The 27606-nt window shown below is 38.5% G+C and overlaps 1 protein-coding gene across 1 annotated transcript in view; it reads right to left on the bottom strand.

Moving 5' to 3' along the window:
* RAPGEFL1 (Rap guanine nucleotide exchange factor like 1) overlaps positions 1 to 27606 on the bottom strand; it is a 124526-nt gene that overhangs the window by 73683 nt on the left and 23237 nt on the right. Inside the window, exons 3-4 of the mRNA XM_053698327.1 lie at positions 5627 to 5777; positions 5091 to 5188 (exon numbers count right to left, since the gene is read on the bottom strand). Of these exons, the coding sequence (XP_053554302.1) occupies positions 5091 to 5188; positions 5627 to 5777 (249 nt within the window). The remainder of the gene's footprint in view (positions 1 to 5090; positions 5189 to 5626; positions 5778 to 27606) is intronic.

Genomic DNA, 27606 nt, shown 5'->3' with positions numbered 1-27606 from the left:
GTCGGTGAAAGGACAATCTCATTTCTGGTCTCAGCAAGGTCTAGAGAATTTCTCAAACTGTGTCTGTGACAGAAGAGCAAAGGGTGTTTCTCATTAGAATTAAACGCCAGCAAAAAACAGAGCGCAGTCAAACATTGGTATATGTATATGACTAAGTGCATGGCACAAATCTGTGCCTATACTCATATACTGTGTCAGACAAATGGTAACATTTACTAAGGTCTCTCCACCAGCTTTTCCTATTCTTATTTTATTCTATGCAGCTGATTCACTAAAGTTCACTCATGGTTGTTTCTTTTAGTAAATTAGCTGCCTAGTAACCAAGTAACTGGAGAAACTGGATATCCCAGTGATGCTGGTGAAGCTAGCGAGACGTCTTGGAGAATTTTGACCAGTGTGGTATTGTTGCAATATGTTTAGCTGTTCCTTGATACTTTCTGTGTACGGCAGTATTCTTGAGTGATAGTATCTGTGTGCTGCACAGTATGTTATAGTATGTGTGCACGTGTTATGTTTAATAATGTCTGTGTACTGCAGTATTCTTGTGATAGTATCTGTGTGCTGCACAGTATATTATAGTATGTGTGCATGTGTTATGTTTGATAATGTCTGTGTACGGCAGTATTCTTGTGATAGTATCTGTGTGCTGCACAGCATGTTATAGTATGTGTGCACGTGTTATGTTTAATAATGTCTGTGTACTGCAGTATTCTTGTGATAGTATCTGTGTGCTGCACAGTATATTATAGTATGTGTGCACGTGTTATGTTTGATAATGTCTGTGTACGGCAGTATTCTTGTGATAGTATCTGTGTGCTGCACAGTATGTTATAGTATGTGTGCACGTGTTATGTTTAATAATGTCTGTGTACTGCAGTATTCTTGTGATAGTATCTGTGTGCTGCACAGTATGTTATAGTATGTGTGCAAGTGTTATGTTTGATAATGTCTGTGTACGGCAGTATTCTTGTGATAGTATCTGTGTGCTGCACAGTATGTTATAGTATGTGTGCATGTGTTATGTTTGATAATGTCTGTGTACGGCAGTATTCTTGTGATAGTATCTGTGTGCTGCACAGTATGTTATAGTATGTGTGCACATTTTGTGTTCAATAATGTCTGGGTACTGCAGTATTCTTGTGATGGTATCTGTGTGTGCTGCACAGTATGCTATAGTATGTGTGCACGTTGTGTTGGATAAGGTCTGTATACGGCAGTATTCTTGTGATGGTATCTGTGTGTGCTGCACAGTATGTTATAGTATGTGTGAACGTTGTGTTGGATAAGGTCTGGATACGGCAGTATTCTTGTGATGGTATCTGTTTGTGCTGCACAGTATGTTATAGTGTGTGTGCACGTTGTGTTGGATAAGGTCTGGATACGGCAGTATTCTTGTGATGGTATCTGTGTGTGCTGCACAGTACAGGGAGTGCAGAATTATTAGGCAAATGAGTATTTTGACCACATCATCCTCTTTATGCATGTTGTCTTACTCCAAGCTGTATAGGCTTGAAAGCCTACTACCAATTAAGCATATTAGGTGATGTGCATCTCTGTAATGAGAAGGGGTGTGGTCTAATGACATCAACACCCTATATCAGGTGTGCATAATTATTAGGCAACTTCCTTTCCTTTGGCAAAATGGGTCAAAAGAAGGACTTGACAGGCTCAGAAAAGTCAAAAATAGTGAGATATCTTGCAGAGGGATGGAGCACTCTTAAAATTGCAAAGCTTCTGAAGCGTGATCATCGAACAATCAAGCGTTTCATTCAAAATAGTCAACAGGGTCGCAAGAAGCTTGTGGAAAAACCAAGGCGCAAAATAACTGCCCATGAACTGAGAAAAGTCAAGCGTGCAGCTGCCAAGATGCCACTTGCCACCAGTTTGGCCATATTTCAGAGCTGCAACATCACTGGAGTGCCCAAAAGCACAAGGTGTGCAATACTCAGAGACATGGCCAAGGTAAGAAAGGCTGAAAGACGACCACCACTGAACAAGACACACAAGCTGAAACGTCAAGACTGGGCCAAGAAATATCTCAAGACTGAATTTTCTAAGGTTTTATGGACTGATGAAATGAGAGTGAGTCTTGATGGGCCAGATGGATGGGCCCATGGCTGGATTGGTAAAGGGCAGAGAGCTCCAGTCCGACTCAGACGCCAGCAAGGTGGAGGTGGAGTACTGGTTTGGGCTGGTATCATAAAAGATGAGCTTGTGGTGCCTTTTCGGGTTGAGGATGGAGTCAAGCTCAACTCCCAGTCCTACTGCCAGTTTCTGGAAGACACCTTCTTCAAGCAGTGGTACAGGAAGAAGTCTGCATCCTTCAAGAAAAACATGATTTTCATGCAGGACAATGCTCCATCACACGTGTCCAAGTACTCCACAGCGTGGCTGGCAAGAAAGGGTATAAAAGAAGAAAATCTAATGACATGGCCTCCTTGTTCACCTGATCTGAACCCCATTGAGAACCTGTGGTCCATCATCAAATGTGAGATTTACAAGGAGGGAAAATAGTACACCTCTCTGAACAGTGTCTGGGAGGCTGTGGTTGCTGCTGCACGCAATGTTGATGGTGAACAGATCAAAACACTGACATAATCCATGGATGGCAGGCTTTTGAGTGTCCTTGCAAAGAAAGGTGGCTATATTGGTCACTGATTTGTTTTTGTTTTGTTTTTGAATGTCAGAAATGTATATTTGTGAATGTTGAGATGTTATATTGGTTTCACTGGTAAAAATAAATAATTGAAATGGGTATATATTTGTTTTTTGTTAAGTTGCCTAATAATTATGCACAGTAATAGTCACCTGCACACACAGATATCCCCCTAAAATAGCTAAAACTAAAAACAAACTAAAAACTACTTCCAAAAATATTCAGCTTTGATATTAATGAGTTTTTTGGGTTCATTGAGAACATGGTTGTTGTTCAATAATAAAATGAATCCTCAAAAATACAACTTGCCTAATAATTCTGCACTCCCTGTATGTTATAGTATGTGTGCACGTTGTGTTGGATAGTGTCTGGATACTGCAGTATTCTTGTGATGGTATCTGTGTGTGCTGCACAGTATGTTATAGTATGTGTGCACGTTGTGTTGGATAAGGTCTGGGTATGGCAGTATTCTTGTGATAGTATCTGTGTGCTGCACAGTATGCTATAGTATGTGTGCACGTTGTGTTGGATAAGGTCTGGATACGGCAGTATTCTTGTGATGGTATCTGTGTGTGCTACACAGTATGTTATAGTATGTGTGCACGTTGTGTTGGATAAGGTCTGGGTACGGCAGTATTCTTGTGATAGTATCTGTGTGCTGCATAGTATGTTATAGTATGTGTGCACGTTGTGTTGGATAAGGTCTGTATACGGCAGTATTCTTGTGATGGTATCTGTGTGTGCTGCAGAGTATGTTATAGTATGTGTACACGTTGTGTTGGATAAGGTCTGTATATGGCAGTATTCTTGTGATAGTATCTGTGTGCTGCACAGTATGCTATAGTATGCGTACACGTTGTGTTGGATAAGGTCTGGATACGGCAGTATTCTTGTGATAGTATCTGTGTGCTGCACAGTATGCTATAGTATGTGTGCACGTTGTGTTGGATAAGGTCTGGATAAGGCAGTATTCTTGTGATGGTATCTGTGTGTGCTGCACAGTATGTTATAGTATGTGTGCACGTTGTGTTGGATAAGGTCTGCGTACGGCAGTATTCTTGTGATAGTATCTGTGTGCTGCACAGTATGTTATAGTATGTGTACACGTTGTGTTGGATAAGGTCTGGATACGGCAGTATTCTTGTGATGGTATCTGTGTGTGCTGCACAGTATGTTATAGTATGTGTACACGTTGTGTTGGATAAGGTCTGGATACGGCAGTATTCTTGTGATGGTATCTGTGTGTGCTGCACAGTATATTATAGTATGTGTGCACGTTGTGTTGGATAAGGTCTGGATACGGCAGTATTCTTGTGATGGTATCTGTGTGTGCTGCACAGTATGTTATAGTATGTGTGCACGTTGTGTTGGATAAGGTCTGGATACAGCAGTATTCTTGTGATGGTATCTGTGTGTGCTGCACAGTATGTTATAGTATGTGTGCACGTTGTGTTGGATAGTGTCTGAATACTGCAGTATTCTTGTGATGGTATCTGTGTGTGCTGCACAGTATGTTATAGTATGTGTGCACGTTGTGTTGGATAGTGTCTGGATACTGCAGTATTCTTGTGATGGTATCTGTGTGTGCTGCACAGTATGTTATAGTATGTGTGCACGTTGTGTTGGATAAGGTCTGGGTATGGCAGTATTCTTGTGATAGTATCTGTGTGTTGCACAGTATGCTATAGTATGTGTGCACGTTGTGTTGGATAAGGTCTGGATACGGCAGTATTCTTGTGATGGTATCTGTGTGTGCTGCACAGTATGTTATAGTATGTGTGCACGTTCTGCTGGATAAGGTCTGGATACGGCAGTATTCTTGTGATGGTATCTGTGTGTGCTGCACAGTATGTTATAGTATGTGTGCATGTTGTGTTGGATAAGGTCTGGGTATGGCAGTATTCTTGTGATGGTATCTGTGTGTGCTGCACAGTATGTTATAGTAAGTGTGCACGTTGTGTTGGATAAGGTCTGGGTATGGCAGTATTCTTGTGATGGTATCTGTGTGTGCTGCACAGTATGTTATAGTATGTGTGCACGTTGTGTTGGATAAGGTCTGGGTATGGCAGTATTCTTGTGATGGTATCTGTGTGTGCTGCACAGTATGTTATAGTATGTGTGCACGTTGTGTTGGATAAGGTCTGGGTATGGCAGTATTCTTGTGATGGTATCTGTGTGTGCTGCACAGTATGTTATAGTATGAGTGCACATGTTGTGTTTGATAAGGTCTGTGTATACTGCAGTATTCTTGTGATGGTATCTGTGTGTGCTGCACAGTATGTTATAGTATGTGTGCACGTTGTGTTGGATAAGGTCTGGGTATACTATACCATTCTGTATTCTTGTGAAGGTATCTGTACGCTTTAGTATGGGTGTACACTTTGATATGTTTGATAGTGTCTACTTGTCTTTGGGTTTTCATGTTTTATATCACCTGAGTTCAGCTGTCTCAACCAGTCGATGTAGCCGGATCACGTTCCCCTCAAGCTGGGGTAGATTTGAAGCATCTCTCATCACCAAAACATAAAAATCCTAAAAGAAATGTGACATAAAAAAATATATATTTTTCATTATGTGTAAAATGTCCGCATTACAACTGGAGGCTCTAAAATGTTGCAGTTTATCATTTGAGCATGTTCATGTGCCACATCCTGACATTCAACTACCATTATGTGCACACATCTACAATAAAATCTTCAGTCTTTCCAGCACTACTGTCCTATGTGAGCGCTGTCCGTGGTGGTGCTGTGTTTTATGTGGCTCTGATGTTTCCTAAAAACCAATACCCACAATATTTACTATATTACTGTGTGCTCATATTAACATTGCAACAAATGAATGGATGCATTTTTAAGTGGCTGTTTTTTTTATAAAATTGAGATATGTCAATAATATAATGATAGAATGCTGATTATAGCAATACTTAACGTCATGCATGTTGGTGTGACATTGTGCAAACCAGCCACTGACCTTGATCAGCTGAAAGCTTCTCTCTTCTTCTTGCAGAGTATCCTTGTTGGTGTCCAACAGCCTTAGCAGAGCACACAAGACGGCCTGCTTCTTCTGCAGAACATCACTTCCCTCCCAAGTGGGAGAGGAATACCGACTGCACCCACAGAAAGTATCAATGTTAAGGAAAATTCAAGAGATAATGCCAACAGGACACGATTAATGGGAAAAAAGGAATGACAGATAATTTACAAAAGGCAACAAAAAAAAAGAGAGAGAGACAAGAGTACACCATAGGCAAGCATGGAATTAGCAGGAAGCATTGGGAGGAACTCAGCAGGGATGGCACATCAGGGCAGTAGAGAGCAAATACACGTATGTTGCAGACCTAGTAACTGGCGTATTGCTCAGATAAATGCTACAATAAAGAACACTGCATAACTAGCTTAATATATTGCATCTCTTTATTAAAAGGACATAAACCCCAACATTTTTTTATCATGTGATTCAGGATATATAATAGAAAAATAAAAGTTTCCTAAATTGTTTTAAATAGTATACGCGCACTCCTCGCACAACACTGGAAGACCTCCCATTTACCAAACATCACTGAGTGGATAGAGAGAACCCGAGAATTGATGCTACTTAAAGAGAACTCTTATCTTAGAAGAAATAAATAGCTATGTTCCAAGATATTACATATTACAGGGAAACCTTACAAATACACAAAATTAATTAGACTACTAATGTGCTCAAACAGCTTTGCCTATCTCACAGACACCTTCACCCCATAATTCCCCACTCTCGTCAACCCTTCTCTAGGCCCTGTTCCTCCCTACTTTCTCATCCCCCCCCCCCCTCTCCTTCCTTTTTCATCTCTTCCCTCTCCCTTCATTTTTATTTCTTTTTTTTTCCTATCTCTCTTCTCTCGGTTTACCATATATAGGTTTCCTGTTTTACCAGTTATTACTAGATATCTTAACGGATAATACTACATTGTAATACAACTATTCTGAACCACATCTGATGTTTTTGCTCCCTCCAACCTATCAAGCTATAATTACCAAGTGAACATCAGAGAAATGTTTCACCCAGTATTGTAATTAACAGATGTTAACGTGCATGTTTGTTATCTTTTGTCAAATCCAATTAAATAAATAAATAAATAAAAGTTTCCAATTTACCTCTATTATCAAATTGACTTTGTTTTCATGGTATTCTTCGTTGAAGAGAATGCCTAGGTAGGTTGCATGCATTTGTCTGGAGCACTGCATGTAAGCAAACACTGCTGCCATCTAGTGCTCTCGCAAATGTATAACACTGTTAAATGTATTCTTGCAAGACTGCTGCCATATGGAGCTCCAGACACATGCATGCTCCTGAGCCTTACTACCTGCTTTTCAATGTCTATCACATCATAAACTGGCAGAAAAACAACAATGCAAAAAAGTCTCTTTAAGAATTAAAAATCCATTAGTTTAGAGAAACACTATCAATTACATATAAGACCATTATAGTTTATCATTCCAGAAACTTCCCACCATAGACAACCAAATCGGAAGAAGAAATCCAATCCCAAATACCTATAAAGGATCTTCAATAATATGAGCAGATCATTTCTATACAATTTACTGAGGAGAAAGAACATGAAACTATTATATAGGTGGAACTTCGCGCCCACTAGATTAGCTACACAGAGGCACATCTAATGATTGCTAGAGAGTTTGTGGTGGCATGGTTGATGACTATGTCCTAAAGTCACTTTAAACTGGCAGGAGATTAAGAAAGATATAGAAAAGGTATTGGGGCTTAAGCTAAATTTAGATCCTGTCATATTCCTTTACACAAACTCCCAAGAATTGGGTGTAAGTTCAGATCAACTACTATTCATTATGATAAACTGTGTTAAGCAAGCTGATCCCAAGAAAGTGGAAAACATCAGAGGCGCCTCTGGTTACATCCACGTTACTCTAAAAAAAACACTGTATGTACTAACCAAGCGCTTAGATGACTTCCTCTAAATGAACTTCCTTTGGGAAGATTACTGTAAATCCCCCCACTAGTTGGGTTCCAGGAACATAGAGACTGCTTAAAGTGATTGTAAACGTAATCGTTCTGGAAGTAATCACTGTTACTATGATCAAAATCTAATCCAACTTTCATTCATGATTACTTAATTTGCTTCTAAATAAAAAGTGTTTTTAGAGCTTATCACTCTGATTTACTCATACCTCTCCTCCTCCCGGCGCTACGCTGCTTTTTTACGCCTGCTGGTATTACGAGTCTTGAAGGTTTAGGGTCACCGCACACTTCTTTGGCCTTACTGCAAAACGACTTATGTAAACTTCGTAAAGTCTTTTTTCTATGGGACTTCCATAGCGGCGGTATTACAAGTCTGTCCTGGGAGGCCAAAAAGAGAGCGGTACACCCGACCCCGTCAAGAGTCCTATTGCATTTAAAAGTCAGTAGTTAAGAGTTTTACACTACAACGCCGTAGCATAAAACTCATAACTAAAGTGCTAAAAAGTACACTAACACCCATAAACTACCTATTAACCCCTAAACCGAGGCCCTCCCGCATCGCAAACACTATAATAAAATTTTTAACCCCTAATCTGCCGCTCCGGACATCGCCGCAACTATAATAAACATATTAACCCCTAAACCGCAGCACTCCCGCCTCGCAAACACTAGTTAAATATTATTAACCCCTAATCTGCCGTCCATAACATCGCTGCCACCAACCTACATTTTTTAACCCCTAATCTGCCGCCCCCTACGTCGCCGCCACTATACTAAATGTATTAACCATCCTCAAGGAAGCGGCAGAAGTCTTCATCCATGTCCGCTCTTCAGAACTGTATGTTGATCTTACAGGTAAAAGAGCTCATTACTTTCGGGCAATGCCCCGCAAAAGGCCCCTTTAAGGGCTATTGATAGTTTAGTTTAGGCTAGAGTTTTTTTTTTATTTTGATAGGGCTATTAGATTAGGTTAATTAGTTTAAATATCTTGTAATTTGTGTATTATTTTCTGTAATTTAGTGGTGGGGGGGTTGTACTTTAGCTAATTTAATTTATTTAATTGTTGTTAATTTAGTTTATTTAATTATAGTGTAGTGTTAGGTGTTATTGTAACTTAGGTTAGGTTTTATTTTACAGGTACTTTTGTATTTATTTTAGCTAGGTAGTTATTAAATAGTTAATAACTATTCTACCTAGTTAAAATAAATACAAACTTGCCTGTAAAATAAAAATAAACCCTAAGCTAGATACAATGTAACTATTAGTTATATTGTAGCTAGCTTAGGGTTTATTGTATAGGTAAGTATTTAGTTTTAAATAGGAATTATTTAGTTAATTATAGGAATTTTTAGTTGGATTTATTTTAATTATATTTAAGTTAGGGGGTGTTAGGGTTAGGGTTAGACTTAGGTTTAGGGGTTAATACATTTAGTATAGTGGCGGCGACGTTGGGGGCGGAATGTTAGGGGTTAATAAATGTAGGTAGGTGGCGGCGATGTTAGGGACGGCAGATTAGGGGTTAATAATATTTAACTAATGTTTGCGAGGCGGGAGTGCGGCTGTTTAGGGGTTAATATGTTTATTATAGTGGCGGCGACGTTGAGTGCAGCAGATTAGGGGTTAATAAGTGTAGGTAGGTTGCGGCGACATTGGGGGCGGCAGATTAGGTGTTAATAAATATAATGTTGGGGGCAGCAGATTAGGGGTTCATAAGTATAATGTAGGTGGCGCGGTGTCCGGAGCGGCAGATTAGGGGTTAATAAGTGTAAGATTAGCAGAGTTTATACTTGGGGTTCATGTTAGGGTGTTAGGTGTAGACATAAATTTTATTTCCCCATAGGAATCAATGGGGCTGCGTTAAGGAGCTTTATGCTGCTTTTTGGCAGGTGTTAGACTTTTTCTCAGTCGGCTCTCCCCATTGATTCCTATGGGGAAATCGTGCACGAGCATGTACGACCAGCTCACCGCTGACTTAAGCAGCGTTGGTATTGGAGTGCGTTAAGGAGCAAAATTTTGCTCAACGCTCACTTCTTGCCTTTTAACGCTGGGTTTGTAAAAACCCATAATACCAGCACTGCAGGTAAGTGAGCGGTGAGAGAAAACTGCTCGTTAGCACCGTACAGCCTCTAACGCAAAACTCGTAATGTGGCCAACTTTTATTTTGAAGCAAACTAAGTAATCATGAATGAAAGTGGGGTTAGATTTTGATCATAGTAACACTGATTACTTCCAGAACTATTACGTTTACAATCCCTTTAAGCAGTCTCTATGTTCCTGGAACCCAACTAGTGGGGGGATTTACAGTAATCTTCCCAAAGGAAGTTCATTTAGAGGAAGTCATCTAAGCGCTTGGTTAGTACACACAGACATAATAAACCTAACTTAAAGGGACAGTCTACTAAAAAAAAATGTATTGTTTGAAAAGATAGCTAATCCCTTTATTACCCATTACCCAGTTTTGCATAACCAACACAGTTATATTAATATACTTTTTACTTCTGTGATTACCTTGTATCTAAGCCTCTTCTGCCAGCCTCTTAGCACATGCCTATTAATTTATTATCTATTTACTTGCATTATAGCCAATTAGTGCTGTTTCCAGCACAATGGTATCTATATGGCCCACATGAATTAGCAGTTTATTGTTGTGAAAAGCAAATAAAAAAGCATATGATAAGAGGCTGTCTGTAGTGACTTAGAAACAGGCAAGTGAAAATGAAATGTGGTGCTTTGTAAACAATGTTTTGTTCATTGTTAATGATACACAATAATGTTTGTATCCTTATATTTCAATAAAACTCATTCTCTCAACAACAAAAATCCATTAATTTATTTTGGGCTAGATTACAAGTTGAGCGCAAAATATTGCTTCTGTGAAAGCGATATTTGTGCTCAACTTAGTAATACCAGCGCATGCAAAAGTGCACTGGTATTACAAGTTATGTGCACAGAAGCTTTGCGCTTCCGAGAACGCACTTCCATACGGCATAAGAACTAGCGCAGCAAAGGGGGTAAGTCTTGCAGCGATGGGCAGCAAATATAAATATATATGTATATGAATATATACATACATATTTATAAGCATATACATATATATTTATAGCGAACACACTGTTCCCATAGACAGAAAAAAACGGCACTGAAAAGTGCCTTTAAATTGCGAACACACCACACCCGCCACTTTTTAACCCCTAAAAACTGCTTAGTGCAGTTTAGAAAAAAATAATGCTCATTTGTTACATTTTCAAAAAGGCACTACACAATTTTTGTAGGGGGCAGTTGGGGCACATTTTAAAAATTAACCAGAGGTCTGACCTCTGGTTAATTTTGTGAGCGTTAAATACTTAATGGCTGGTTATTTATCACGTGCCCTGAAAAACGTATATAACACCTAGCCCCTATAGTTAAAAGTCTACATGGTTTTTCAATGTATAAAATGTAAAGTATAAATCAGGGGAAAGAAAAAAAAGCAAAGAGAATGAAGTAAATTTGATAACATGAGTAAACGGAAAACTATTTAAAAAATATATGCTCTATCTGAATCATGAAATATAAATGATTTTTATGATATTCAAAACCTCGCCGGCATGGAGAGAAATCACACAAAATCTTTGGGAATTTATTAGAACTTGTATTGTAATGTAGAAGTCACTGTTTCGCATAAAGAACACTAGCGACATAAACATTTCTCAAGGTAAAATTTGTGTTTCTAAAAAGGGCCTTGCCATACTGACGAGACTTCTTAGATGGAACCACATTATTCCCTTTATCATGTCTGAGTTAGACATGGTTAAGGGCAGGCACACTGCTATCCATGTGTCACTGCAGTAGTGTACATCAGATGCAAGCAAGCCATCCCGGTACAACCTGTTTTGTATCTGTGTATTCAGGATGAGCAGTGCTGAGGATTATGGAGGATTTAAACTGACTTGAAATCATGCACTCAATAGTACAAGGTTTAAAGATTGCACATTATGTTTGAGAAATATTTAATACAAAGTTTGGATAACTTTATTTAAAAGGAAAAATAATTCAAAATTATTAATGATTTAAAGTATAATTTAAAACAAGGGGAAAAAAATACTTTCCAATTTACTTCTATTATAAATGTACTTTATTTTCTTGGTATCCTTTATTGAAACCTAGCCCATTTCCATGACAGCATATAGTGCTCATGAGACATGCACGCTCCTGTAGGCCGTACCTATCTAGGTATTCTGTTATGGAAAGGAGCTAAGTTTCAACAAAGGATACGGAGGGGAAACAGAAACATTTGATAATAAAAATACATTTTTTTCCTCTCTTTTTTTTAAATGACATGTTTTATCTCAATCATGAAAGTTTAGTTTTGACTCTCGTCTCTTGCAGCACAGTCCATTCAGGGCACGTTGTTCAGCTATTCAGGAAGCAGGGCAGCAATACACTGTTACTTCATAAGAATAAAGCTGCCAAGCTCCTACACGGAGATGGGTGGGACAGAATCTGGAAGGACATGGTTGTGCTGCAACTCAACTATCAAAGGCTTTAAAGGGCCACTAAAGCCAAAATCTTTCTTTCATGATTCAGATAGAGAATAGAAATTTAAACATTACAATTTACTTCCATTATTTATTTTGCTTCATTTTTAAAAAAATCCTTAGTTGAAGAAAAAGCAATGCACATGGTGAGCCAATCACACGAGGCTTCTATGTGCAGCAACCAATCAGCAGCTAGTGAGCATCAAAGAATATCAAGAGAATAAAATAAATTGGATAATATAAGTAAATTAGAAAGATGTTTAAAATTGCATTCTCTTTCTAAATCATAAAAGAAAAAAATGTGGGTGGCATGTCCCTTTAAAATTAAGAATGATTCTTTTTAATGCAAAATAAACTTTTTTTAAATGTATTATAAATATGTTATGTTAAACTTTTGACAGAACAATTTGGATACTGCTGCCTCTTTATGTACAGGCATACAGCAGGGTTCTTCACAGTCATTCTCGAACGCTAACAGTGAAGGTAATATTCAAATCGACAACGAGGATTTACAGTTTGACATGTATCTTATGTTTGCATTATGACAATCTTTGTTGTTAACATATTGGTATTTACATATACATTTTCCTAATGTAACTGCAATAAACTGATATAGACTCTAGAATAAACTACAAACTTGAATGACATTACAGATACCTTAAAGGAATAGAAAAGTCACAATTGAAATGTGCCTGGTGCATTTCAGTTTGTAATAGAAGCATTTTTGCAATAAACTTCCATTAGATAAAATGTTTCTAATAAAAGTTCTTACTGCTTTTCTGCGGCATATGCACATAATCTGTGAGGGCTTGTGCACCAGTATTCAAACATTATATCAGCTCAAAGATCTGGCAATGGCGTGTATTTCTTCTGAAGAAGTAATTTGTGTCAAACAAGCTGCTGCTGACACTTTGGGAAGGTGTGGTGTTTGAATGTATGCCACAGAAAAAAAAGAAAATTTATGCTTACCTGATAAATGTATTTCTTTTTTGACACGATGAGTCCACGGATCATCTTAATTACTAATGGGATATTCACCTCCTTGTCAGCAGGAGGAGGCAAAGAGCACCACAGCAGAGCTGTTAAATAGCTCCTCCCTTCCCTTCGACTCCAGTCATTCGACCGAAGTTAGGAAGAAAAAGGAAAAGCCAAGGTGCAGAGGTGTCTGAAGTTTACAATAGCCCACAACCTGTCTAAAAAAACAGGACGGGCAGTGGACTCATCGTGTCAAAAAAGAAATAAATTTATCAGGTAAGCATAAATTTTCTTTTCTTTTTTAAGACACGATGAGTCCACGAATAATCTTAATTACTAATGGGATTCAATACCCAAGCTAGAGTACACACATGATACGGGAGGGACAAGACAGGGAACCTAAACGGAAGGCACCACTGCTTTTAAAACCTTTCTCCCAAAAGTGGCAAAAGTGGCAAATTTGTAGAACTTTGAAAAAGTGTGAAGAGAGGACCAAGTTGCAGCTTTGCAAATCTGTTCCACAGAAGCTTCATTTTTGAACGCCCATGAGGAAGCAACAGCCCTCGTGGAATGAGCCGTAACTCTCTCGAGAGGCTGCTGTCCAGCAGTCTCATATGCAAAACGTATGATACTCTTCAGCCAAAAAGAAAGAAGTAGTCGTAGCTTTCTGTCCGTTGCGTTTTCCTGAGAAAACCACAAACAAAGAAGAAGACTGACAAAAATCCTTAGTCGCCTGCAGAAAAAACTTTAAAGCACGGATCAAGTCGAATTTGTGCAGAAGCCACTCCTTCTGATAAGAAGGATTAGGACACAAGGAAGGAACAACAATCTCCTGATTAATGTTCCAATCAGAAACAACCTTAGGAAGAAATCCTAATGTGGTACGCAAAACTTAAAATCTAAGGAATGCATAGGCTCAACCAGAGCCACTTAACGAACATAGAGAACTAAATTTAAACTCTGTGGAGGAGTAACTGGTTTGAACACAGGCCTGATCCTGACCAAAACCTGACAAAAAGACTGAACATCTGGAACATCCTCCAGACGTTTGTGTAACAAGATAGATAACACCGAGATTTGACCCTATAGGGAACTCGTCTCAAAACCTTTCTCCAACCTTCCTGGAGAAAAGACCAAACCTAGGAATCCTAACTCTACTCCATGAGTAGCTCTTGGATTCACACCATTAAAGATATGTTCACCAAATCTATGGTAAATCCTTCTAGATACAGATTCACAAGCATGAGTCATGGTCTCTATGACTGAATCAGAAAACCCCCGCTTGGACAAAATCAAGCGTTCAATCTCCAAGCAGACAGCATCAGAGAAAACTAGATTTGGGATAAAGTCCGATTGTTTACAGTGTACTAGATGTCCCGTAAAGGATCCTGCACAGATTCTATGTCAGCATTCCTGCACATTTCCCTTATGCTAGAAAGACAATCTCACTGTTTCACAGAAAAAACATGCTAGTGCCTGATTCCTTACTGCCATCATGTCCCCTAATAACACTAGGGGAATCTGAGTTCAAGTGAAATGAGGTGAAAAGAAAAATTAACAAAGTGCCCAAACTTTTTCTGAGATCCTCTCCCCCAGAAATAAAGTTAGCACTTACCTCATTTTCTGCCTGGCAGCAAGGCAGTCCTCAGGTTTAAGAGGTCCTCTCCCTCCCATGGACCTGGAAACAAACGAAATTCCTGAGTAAAAATCCCTCAGGTTTTCTTGGTAAGGGCAGCATCAGAATATGGGAGGCGCAGTGAGAATTATGTCCCACAAGTTCCCATTGCTCTAAAGCCACCAAAAGCTCTACTGTAGAGACTGATATGAACTACAGCTACACCCTAGAACAAAGCAGCACACTCTGGCACTACTTTAAAAATAATAAACTCTTGATTGAAGAATCTAATCTAACACCTCACTTTACCTCTTCCTAGCACTAACGTAGGCAAAGAGAATGACTGGAGTGGGAGGGAAGGGAGGAGCTATTTAACAGCTCTGCTGTGGTGCTCTTTGCCTCCTCCTGCTGACCAGGAGGTGAATATCCCATTATTAATTAAGATGATCCGTGGACTCATGGTGTCTTAAAAAAGAAACAGTAGTAACTTTTATTTTTTTAATTTTTAATTGAAATGCACATTTCATTTTTGACCATTCTATCCCTTAAAAAGGGGCATAAAAGTGCTTTAAACTTTTTTTTTTATTACACTGTAGATGGCATAAAACTATCTGTTGAAATCTTGCCTTTTGATGTCATTAAATGCAAATTTAATTATACAATGTCTGTTAGAGCAGAATAAAATAATTCACAGTTAATTCATAACACATTACAGAATCAGTTGGCTACAAAGTATCCTTTAATTTACATACAGTATTATCAAGAAAGGGCTATAATCACTGGGAGCTACTTGCTCTTGATAACATTACTGGACTAATGATGAAGGTTACCTCTTGTCACAATTTAGGACTAAGAGCCTAGACTGGCCCATTCTGCAGAAGCATAGCACCAATCAAACTGGCTGATGGCCAGCTGGCTTCCTTTAAACAGTGGTTTGTCCCTGACAAGCACCCCTAATCTACTGGACTTTGTAAAGAGCTAAATCTCCCAATGTGAATTAAGCACAAGGTGTGTCCTTTCTGCATGCAATTTGGTTGGTTTTCTGAACTGCTGCCCAAAGAGAAGTGCATCAAAATATAAAAGATCACACAATCAACTCTGATATTGTCATCAAATAGTACAATGTAGGTAGTTAGATATCAGGATACCATCAGTAAGCACTGCACTATCATCAAACCTCATATGATGGATATTAGAGTTATGAAGTGCAGATACTACTCAATAACAACAAATCCGAGGAAGACAAGACAGCTGGTCTTCCATCCCAATCATAAGTGGTGGGCTGGTCTTCCATCCCAGTCATAAGTGGAATCTACCCCAGTAATAAAATGAAGGTCCAGAACCATGTTAGCAGAACCCTTCAGCATTAGCTAGTACAGCTAACAAATGCAGTGTGTCTGACAGAGAGACAGTAAAGAGATGCCACAGATGATGTCCTTCCCTCCCAGCACCAGTAACAAGAAGTGGTACAAAGCATCATTAGCAATTCTCATATGGCAGATGGTGCTAATTAGTAGGAGTGAACCAACTGTTTGCACCCCACATCAGAAGCAAAGCTCTGCCTCTCATACAATGCATATAGAAGCATCAAATGCAATAACACTGTTCACTTCCAACAGAAAGCTATGGTTACAGACGATAGTATAATCTCTCAGGCATTAAATAGGGTTTGCTTGTGGCAGCCAACCCCACTGTGATGCTGAGGGTTTAAAAAATTTTATAAAATGGGTAATTCTCACCAGTCATTCTCCATGGATGATAAGATCTTATAAATCCAAACAAGGGGTATTACTCCACACAATCGGATGCAGCCATTTTTGTGAAGCAGAATATATGTCATTCTCTAGCGGGAAAGTGTAGTCTCGTGAAATAGTGCACCAGTGGCCCACTCTACACAGTCACATCAGCCATTATGAACTACCACTACTGGTTTGCTACAGACAAAGTACATTTATGAGATGCAGTAAGTGTAACACCTCTGTAAAGCGGGAGAAGGAGAGTGTGGCCTGCTTGGTTTCACTCCCTTGTGACAGGTTAAAAAAATGGATTTTAATCTCCAAAAGCACATAAAAGTGCAAAGCAAGCACAACAGCAGTGGTATATTCCCCCATGATAAAAAATGGACAAGAAGTGCAAATTGCACTCAATAAAGCTATAATCCACTCTATTATTTATATAACTAGTTATCATTTCATTAGGGACGTCTTGTTCCAAAAAACTTGTCTTCCTTATAAACAGTTGTGGTGCCCATTCATAGGCTGTTAATGGAAAGCAAGAGGCGTCCAATTCTGTTAGAAAATATTCCAAGGAGTAACACACTAGACGGTTTCCCCAGTTACTGTAAGAGAATTGTACCTCATTGAGCATCGGGCATCAAACATAATCTTTAGTTAGCATCTAGCCTTAACGTGAATTAAAGAAAGGGGTCCTTGCTAATAAACTTGAAACAAGAAGGCTTTAAGAATAGTACCCAATGGGAACATCAGCCACTTACCCTCCTGGATTTTTACCCAACAGCCCACATGACTTTTTTTCAACAAGAATGTGTGGCTGATTCCATAGATTACATTTTCTTACATTAAACTCCCTCCTGGACCCACTGCAATCTGGATTTCGCTACCATCACTCCACCGAGACAGAGGCCGTTACCAACAACCTACTTACAGCAAAATCCAAAGGCCACTTCTCTCTGCTTATCCTCCTTGATCGGTCTGCAGCCTTTGATACTGTTGACAACCCTCTTTTGCTCCAAAACCTCTAATCCTTCGGCATTTGTGATATAGCCCTCTCGTGGTTCTCTTCCTACCTGTCTAACTGTACCTTTAGTGTAGCTTTCTCTGGGGCTTCCTCTGCCCCGTTACTACCGCAAGGCTCTGTCCTCGGTTCCCTTCTCTTCTCAATTCATTAGATTCCCTTATAAAGTCCCACGGGTTTCAATATCATTTGTATGCTGATGACACCCAAATCTACCTCTCTGCTCCCGACCTATCTCCTTCCTTCCTAACCCGTGTTACTAACTGTCTTTCTCACATATCATCCTGGATGTCCTCTCACTACTTTAAGATAAATCTCGTCAAAACTGAGCTCCTTATTTTCCCCCCTTCTTCCAAAATCTCCACCCCCATCTCTCTATAACTGTTGACAACTCCATCATTATCCCTACCCCGCATGTCTGATGTCTTGGGGTCAAATTTGACTCAGATTTTTCTTTCACTCCTCACATTCAGTCCTTGGCTAAATCCTGCAGCTTTCACCTTAAAAACATTTTTAAAATTAGACATTTGCTTACACAAGACACAACTAAGATTTGAATCCACTCTCTCATCCTTTCCTGCCTTGACTACTGCAACCCCATCCACTCTGGTCTCTCTAGCTGCGGACAAGCTCCTATACAATCCATAATGAATGCCTCTGCCAGGCTCATCTTCGTAACACGTCGCTCTTCATCTGCTGCACCTCTCTGACAATCCCTTCACTGGCTTCCTCTTGCCTCCAGGATTAAACACAAAAGTCTGACTCTGACAAACAAGGCCCTCAACTGTACTGCTCCCCCTATATCTCAGACCTTGTCTCCAGATCTCCTGTCTTCTTCGCCCTGCTCATGATCTCCTACTCTCCTCCTCTCTTGTTACCTCCTCACATTCCCATTTACAGGACTTCTCCATACTGGCTCCCATATTGTGGAACTCTCTCCCTCGCTCCACGAGACTCTCCCCTAGTTTTGAAACCTTCAAGCGCTCCCTAAAGACTCTACTGTTCAGGGATGCGTACAACCTACACTAAACTTTCCTTATACCAATTCCTCTCCTCCATTGCTATCCCCTTGAACTCCCTTAGCATGTAAGCCTAAGAGCCCAACTGTTTGCAGATCACCTTCATAAGAGCCGACTACAACAGGGCAACTCTCGGCAGGGCCCTCTACCCATTTGATCCCTATAAATGTTACCTTGTATACCGCCTATGTTTATTGTGCTGCAGAATCTGTTGGCGCTCTACAAATAACTGATAATAATAATAGATGACAAAGGTACACAATTTTAGGTGCTTAACCTGTACTAACTGCCCCCAGAAAGGTGCTTGTTTTGCACCCGATGCAATCACTTGTCTGTCACATATTAAAGAATGTCTCTCCCTGGGTAAGTGCCCTGGAGACTTTGATCCCTCATCATTAATGAAAGGGCAGCAAGGGCAGGACTACAGAATATCTAAATATGTTGCTTGTGCAGAGCACATTGTGGATTGATAAATATATTATGTGTGTACTGCAGGGAAAACTGTCAGAAGGAAATGCCTGAGAAAAACAAAAGGCTTTGTTAATTAAACAGTGGTGTTGCTACCCTATTGATTTCACTCTAGTGAACTAAAAAAAAAAAAGTATCTGGAACAAGTATATTTTTAAATGATCAATTTGAACCATCCAATGAGTTAATATGTTTATACTCTGGTTTGTCAGATGTAATACATTTATGGAAATGATTACAGCTGAAGTGTTTGGGAGTTTGCTTTGTTTTATGTGTTATTTAAAACATTGACTTGCATACAAGTCACGTGCTACTTAACGCTCAGCAGCAGTGCTGTACCTAAGGGCTAACAACCAAATGCCCTTCTCTGGTTGTTGTAAAAGATCAAACTTGGATTGGCAGAGCTTCAGGATTTCTCTGCTTCTTAGAAGCCCAATACTGTCACATTTACTTAACATTTTTACCATACAGATTTTATTTTTATTGAACAAATAATTATATATCTTTTTCTAGTATCTTTATGATTTGTTTTTTGCAATTTAAACAGTGCACTTTAATATACTACTTGATATCAAAAAAAATAATAAAACAAATACTCTGAATTTCTAGCTTTGAAACCAATATTTGGGACTGAACAGGTTGGTAGCTAATGTTCTCTAATATAAATTTTAGCTATAAGCCACTGAAATCCTCATTCAAATAAATAGCAAGGATATACAAATGCCATAGCATATAACATAATAATATTTAAATGTGACATTAACAGTTAGATTACGAGTTTTGAGCGCTATAGAGAAATTAACGAATGCAACAAAAGTTACGTTATTTCATTTTCTACAGCGCTGCTATTACAAGTTATCAAACATACGCCTTTTGTGTGCGATATGGTTGCGTTCAGCTCCATACCGCACACAATCAGAGCGCTGCTGAGACGTGCTAGTGCACGATTTCCCCATAGACATCATTGGGGAGAGCCGGACAAAAAAAAAATAACACCTGCGATTGCGGATACAAAAGTTCCATAACACAGCCCCACTGATGTCTATGGGGAAATTAAAATACTGTTTAAACCTAACACCCTAACATAAACCCAACGTCTAAACACCCCTAATCTGCTGTCCCTGACATCACTGACACCTGCCTACAGTTATTCACCCCTAATCTGCCTCTCCCGATATCGCCACTACCTAAATAAAATTATTAACCCCTAATCTGCCGCTCCCAATATCGCCGCTACCTAAATAAAATTATTAACCCCTAATCTGCCGCTCCCGATATCGCCTCCACTATACTACATTTATTAACCCCTAAACCGCCAGCCCCCCACATCACAACAAGCTAAATTAAACTATATTAACCCCTAACCTAACCCTAACACCCCCTAACTTTAACATAATACAAATATAGCTAAATTAAATGTACACTTATTAACTAAATAAACCTATTAACCCCTAAATCGCCAGCCTCCCACATCGCAACAAGCTAAATTAAACTATATTAACCCCTAAACCTAACCCCCCTAACTTTAACATAATTAAATTAGATCTAAATTAAATTTACACTTACTAACTAAATAATTCCTATTTAAAACTAAATACTTACCTGTGAAATAAAGCCTAAGCTAGCTGCAATATAAATAATAGTTATATTGTAGCTAGCTTAGGTTTTATTTTTATTTCACAGGTAAGTTTGTATTTATTTTAACTAGGTAGACTAGTTAGTAAATAGTTATAGTTAACTATTTACTAACTATCTGGTTAAAATAAATACAAACTTACCTGTGAAATAAAACCTAACCTGCCTTACACTAAAACCTACCATTACCAAAAATAAAAAACTACCATTACCAAAAATAAAAAAACTACCATTACAAAAAATACAAAATCTACCATTACAAAAAATAAAAAAAACTACCATTACAAAAAATAAAAAAAACCTACCATTACAAAAATAAAAAAAACGATCATTACAAAAAAAAATTATCAAAAAAAAAAAAAAGATTAATCCTATTCTAATACCCTTAAAAAAAACACCCCAAAATAAAAAACATACTCTAGAATAAACTACCAAGGGCCTTTTGTAGGGCATTGTCCTGAGATAAACAACTGTTACTTTAAAAAAAAAACATTCTCTAAAAATATACATTACACAAAATAACAAACAAATTATCAAAAATAAAAAAGAATTACACCTAATCTAATAGCCCTATCAAAATAAAAAGCCCACCCAAAATAAAAAAAAAACCTAGCCTACAATAAACTACCAATGGCCCTTAAAAGGGCCTTTTTTGGGGCATTGCCCCAAAGATATCAGCTCTTTTACCTGTAAAAAAAACTACAAACACCCCCCCAACAGTAAAACCCACCACCCCAACCAACCACCCCCACAACCAACCCCCCAAATAAAAACCCTAACTCTAAAATAACCTAAGCTAACGATTGCCCCCTTTTACTGCCCAGACCCTAAACTAAAAAAAAAAAAACACCCAAAAAACCCTTAAAAAAAACTTACACTAACCCCAAGACAATCCACTTACTGTTGTTGAAGTCCCACTTGAAGGATCCATCCAGCCGGCAAAGTCCTCATCCATGCAGCAAGAAGTCTTCATCCAGGCGGCCTCTTCTATCTTCATCCAGCCGGCGAAGTCCTCATCCATGCGGAAAGAAGTCTTCATCCAGGCGGCCTCTTCAATCTTCATCCAGTTAGGTAGTCATTAGGTTTAGGGGTTACTAGTTTAAATGTATTTATTTCGTTGTGGGGGGCTTTCAGTTTAGGGGTTAATAGTTTATTTTAGTATATTTCGTTGTGGGGGGCTTGAGGTTTAGTTGTTAATAGGTTTATTATAGCGGCGGTGTGGGCGGACGGCAGAATAGGGGTTAATAATATTTAAATAGTGTTTTTGATGCGGGAGGGCGGTGGTTTAGGGGTAATACCTTTAGTATAGTGCTGACGATGTCGGGGAGCGGTGGAATAGGGGTTAATAAAAAAAATTAGTGGCAGCGATATCGGGAACGGCAGATTAGGGGTCAATAAATGTATTATAGTGTTTGCGATGCGGGAGGGCCTCAGTTTAGGCGTTAATAGTTAGTTTATGGGTGTTTAGTGCACTTTGCAACAGTTTAGTTATGAGTTTTATGTTACAGCTTTGTAATGTAAAACTCATAACTACTGACTTTAGATAGCATTACGGATCTTGTGGTTTTAGGCTGTAAAGCTCACTTTTTAGCCTCACCTCAAAACTCGTAATAGCAACGCTATGGGAATCCCATGAAAATATGTAATTTTTACGTGTGCGGGACTGACGTTGCAGTGCAGGTTAAAAGGTGTGCGTTACACCTATACCGACAAGACTTGTAATGGCTACGGTGCTGTTTTAATGCTGAAAATACCATATTTTCAGCATTACAAGCCGCAATGCAAAACTTGTTATCTAGCTGTAAGTTTGTAAAGCCTATATTCAACACACAATAGTGAGGGTTCTTGCCATGTATGATGCTGTGGATTTATAATCAAGAACACTACAGTGGGTGAAGCTGGATCCTTAGTATAGATCTGATATGCTCATAAAGGGCTGATTCTCAAAAACTCGCCATCATGGGGAGAAACGTGTATCTCCTTCACATAAAGCATATTAATGAACTCCCCTTAATGAAACAGTAAAGTCAAAATGAACCTTAAATGGATTGAGTATAGAATGAAGTTATAAACAACCTTCCATTTAACATGTACTGTGTTATCATTTTGCCAACTTTTCTAGGTATCCTTAGTTAAAGGGACATTGTACGCTAGATTTTTCTTTGCATGAATAATTGGTAGATGATCCATTTACACTCACTGGACACTTTATTAGGTACACATTGCTAGTACCGGGTTGGACCCCCTTTTCAGAACTGCCTTAATTCTTTGTGGCATAGATTTAACAAGGTGTTGGAAACATTACTCAGACATTTTGGTCCACATTGACATGATAGCATCACACAGTTGCTGCAGATTTGTCGGCTGCACATCCATGATGCGAATCTCCCGTTCCACCACATCCCAAAGGTGCTCTATTGGATTGAGATCTGGTGACTGTGGAGGCCATTGGAGTACAGTAAACTCATTGTCATGTTCAAGAAACCAGTTTGAGATGATTTGAGCTTTATGACATGGTGTGTTATCCTGCTGGAAGTAGCCTAAAGAAGATGGGTACACCGTAGTCATAAAGGGATGGACATGGTCAGCAACAGTACTCAGGTAGGCTGTGGCATTTAAACAATGCTCAATTGGTACTAAGGGTGCCAAGAAAATATTCCCCACACCATTACACCACCACCCTGAACCATTGCTACAAGGCAGGATAGATCCATGCTTTCATGTTGTTTATACCACATTCTGACCCTACCATCTAAATGTCGCAGCTGAAATCGAAACTTATCAGACTAGGCAATGTTTTTGCAATCTTCTATTGTCCAATTTTGGTGAGCCTGTGCAAATTGTAGCCTCAGTTTCCTGTCCTTAGCTGACAGGAGTGGCACCCGGTGTGGTCTTCTGCTGCTGTAGCCCATCTGCTTAAAGGTTCGACGTGTGGTGTGTTCAGAGATGGTATTCTGCATACCTTGGTTGTAACGAGTGGCTATTTGAGTTACTGTTTCCTTTCTATCGTCTCGAACCCGTCTGCCCATTCTCCTCTGACCTCAACAAAGCATTTTCGTCCACACAACTGCAGCTCACAGGATATTTTTCTCTTTTCTGTAAACCCTAGAGATGGTTGTGCATGAAAATCCCAGTAGATCAGCAGGTTTTGAAATACTCAGACCAGTCCGTCTGGCACCAAAAACCATGCCATGTTCAAAGTCACTTAAATCCTCTTTCTTTCCCATTCTGATGCTCAGTTTGAACTTCAGCAAGTCGTCTTTACCACGTCTAGATGCCTAAATGCATTGAGTTGCTGTCATGTGATTGGCTGATTAGCAATTTGTGTTACCAAGCAATTGAACAGGTGTACCTAATAAAGTGGCCGATGAGTGTATATAGCCCATCTGGGAGTGTTTTTGTAACAATGTATAATTTTATTTTTTTTAATAACATTGTGCTGATTTTTAGACTCCTAACTAAGCCCCAAAGTATTAGATGCAGACCCAGGTATATAGATTCTTGCTGCTATTATTTGTGTAATCTTTTTTTTCATATGGGGGGAGGGGGGATGTCTGCTCTTTCTGCTTTACTAGCCCCTTTCACTGGGTGTCCCAGCCTAACCTCATCAACAGTGCTAAACTGGAAGCTTCTAAATAAGTTTTTAAAAGGTGGTATACTTGGTTTTTAGATCAGCATATCTACATATTCTTATTAATAGTAGTGGCTATTACATGCTGTTATATGAAAATGGGTTTACACTGTACCTTTAAAGAGTAATCCTAACAATGTTTATAGGAATGTTATGCATAATTGGAAACACTGCTCCATAGAATGCTAATGACACATGCACGTTCCTAAGTTCCTATCGGCCTACCTAGGTTTACTCCTTAACAAAGGATACCAAAAGAACAAAGCAAATTTGAAAATAGATGTAAATTGGAAAGTTGTTTCAAATTGAATGCTCTATCGGAATCATGAACTTTTGATTTTGGCTTTACTATCCTTAAAGTGATAGTAAATTCTCCCCTTTTTAAAAACAGATCTGGAATGTTAGTGATATTTTAGATGGAGTTTAATTAATCAGTTGTAATGAAGATGCGCTATAACTTACTTTTTAATATAGATATGAAATTCAAATACCCTGTGCTCCGCCAATTACTTCAAAAGTCAATTTTTCTGTGAGGTTTGAATTGTTCTACAATCATAGCTCTCCCCATATGGCACTTTTGTTGTTGCTAGGACACTGATTGGAAAACAATTCAAACATTTTTTTACTTTTGAAGTGGGCAGATGAGCGCGGGGTATTTGAATTTAATTTCTATATTAAAAAGTAAGTTATGTTGCATCTTTGTTACAACTGATGAATTAAACTCCCTCTAAAATATCACTAACATTCCGGATCTGTTTTTAAAAAAGGGAGAGTTTGCTATCACTTTAAGGAAACACATAGTAAATTGCTCTCAGTAATAACGTTTTTATTGGCACACATTGAACTCCTTTGTAATCCATCAGAGTGTGCTGCACAAAAACCTCATATTCAAACTTAGTGAGTTTTTATGAATCCTTTCAATCCAGCACAACATCTGCTATTTGAATGAGACACCCAAATAATCAATACATTGGGGCCTATCTATCAAGCTCCGTACGGAGCTTGAGGGTCCGTGAGCAGTTATGAAGCAGCGGTCTAAAGACCGCTGCTCCATAACCCTGTCCGCCTTCTCTGATGAGGCGGACAGGAATCACCGGTATTCAACCCGATCGAGTACGATTGGGTTGATTGACACCCCCTGCTGGCGGCCGATTCAGGGGGCGGCGTTGCATTAGGTCTGACAGACATATGATAAATAGGACTCATTCTGTAAACTCTAGTTTGTTTGTTTTTTAATATGGGTTTCTAAAGGCCTACACAGAAGCAAAGCAAAATGAAAACAAAATCCTTCCTTGCTTTCTCTCTACTAGATGTGAGGTCCAAGAGAGGCCTTATTTACCAACAAAAGGAAAGCTTGCAAAAAAGAATGTTTCTATGACTGTATCACTTTAATATGTTGTCCTTGTGACTTTCCTCTTGTAGTGTATATATATTTTTCTTGCTTCAAAACGTCAGGAAAAATCATTATCAAAAGGTGGCTAATTAATAATCACTGTCCACTTAAGCAGTCGTATCAAGTCATGACGTGTGCTATTAATCATTTTACAGAATGTTAAGCCATTTTATAATTAATATTTTTAAAATGTCCAAGTAAAAATTCTGATTTTCTAATTTACTCCTATTATCAATTTTTCTTCGTTCTCTTGCTATCTTTATTTAAAAAGCAGGAATGTGATCATAGGAGCCGGACAATTTTTGGTTGAGAACCTGGGTTATGGTGGGTAGATGTCAGCCTCTGATAAGCAAGCGCTATCCATGGTGCTGAACCTAAAATGGGCTGGCTGATAAGATTTACATTCCTGCTTTTAAAATAAAGATAGCAAGAGAATGAAGAAAAATTGATAATAGGAGTAAAGTTAATTCTCTATCTGATTCATGAAAGAAAAAAATTGCGTTCAGTGTCCCTTTAAAACAGAAATAAAAAAAAACATGTGCAAACAATTAATGTAGACCAATTGCAAAAAGCCCAAAATGAGCTTGCAAGTGTCAAGACTGTTTAGATGAATAAAAAAAAAAATCAGATGAAAACCAATGCTATGCAAATTGCAATGGATTGGAACAGAGCTGAGTAGAAAGCATTGGGGTTGTAAATACTGTATAAAACATATATGAAAGGGTTTGCAATGGATTAGTATGGCCACAAATATGCAAAACCTGAAAAATAGAAATCACACTGCTCTTCTAATAGAAGGCAACAGACCGCATTGTTTGATATTGCCTCTATAGATTTATTTTATGAATAAATAAATAACAAAGCATGCAATATATAAAACAAAGACGCTGTGGAATCTGTTGGTGCCCTAAAAAGAAATGATAATAATAATGATACTAAGGATGCCTATTATTTCAGTTTGTAAGGGTAGCAGTCTTTTGACTGGAGCTTATCAACTCATGGGTATGGTATAGGAAAGTTAATTATTTTTGAGTAATTATATATATATATATATATATATATATATATATATATATATATATATATATATATATATATATATATATATATATATATATATATATATATATTATTAGTTTTCATTAAGCCCAAACTAATCCCATTTGCTTGAGTTTTTTTTTTAAAGAAATGTTTTGAGAATATTATGAGTGTTTTTTTTACATTTTTAATTGCACTGTTCTTGAATCAAACAATCAATCAAGGCTTAAGAGTACAACAATGCTTAGATCTATGTTTTTACATGTTTGCACTAACTAACACACAGAAATGGTTAGCAACTAGATTATAATTATATTTTATAGATTCTTTAAGTTAAAAGGATTTTTTTTAAATCCATGCTTATTCAGGATGATCAATGCCATTACCAAGAAGTTTACACAAAACTTGGGGTATTAGCAGACACATACACACAAATATAAATGCTGCAAAAAAAGAGAGAACATAAAGTCACCAATGCTTTTATAATAAAACTGAGATTTTACTCACATAATATGACCGTACTCTTGATTAGCCACCTGTTTTCAAGGCGGCTCAATATATACTGCTCCTAACATTAAAAAAAGTTGCTTTTGTGCAACCAACTGTACAAAACAACAGCACCAAACTCCGCCCATAGCACAACCGCGGTCATACTCCCCTCACTGTCCCCAGAAACTCACCAGTAAATTCTATGGCGAGTTACCACCTGGGAGTGTAATACTATGTCTCATAAGCACTTTACCGTGAGCAGCTGAGAAAGAAAAAAGTTAGAGTTGGACTAAGTTAGCAAGTGTTAGATTAAAATATGCAAAAAAAGAACCAAATGCATTATAAAACAGGAGCGAGCTGCACTTAGTCTTATGGCGCGGTCGGGCCGGGCTGTGACTATACAGCTGGCCCGATGCGCTGAGTAAATATAACAGACCCGCTCAGC

This window comes from Bombina bombina, chromosome 1 (genome assembly GCF_027579735.1).
Source record: "Bombina bombina isolate aBomBom1 chromosome 1, aBomBom1.pri, whole genome shotgun sequence".
In the NCBI taxonomy this organism is placed as follows: domain Eukaryota; kingdom Metazoa; phylum Chordata; class Amphibia; order Anura; family Bombinatoridae; genus Bombina; species Bombina bombina.
The sequence above is the reverse complement of the archived record's forward strand: the minus strand, read 5'-3'. Positions and strand labels throughout refer to the sequence as shown.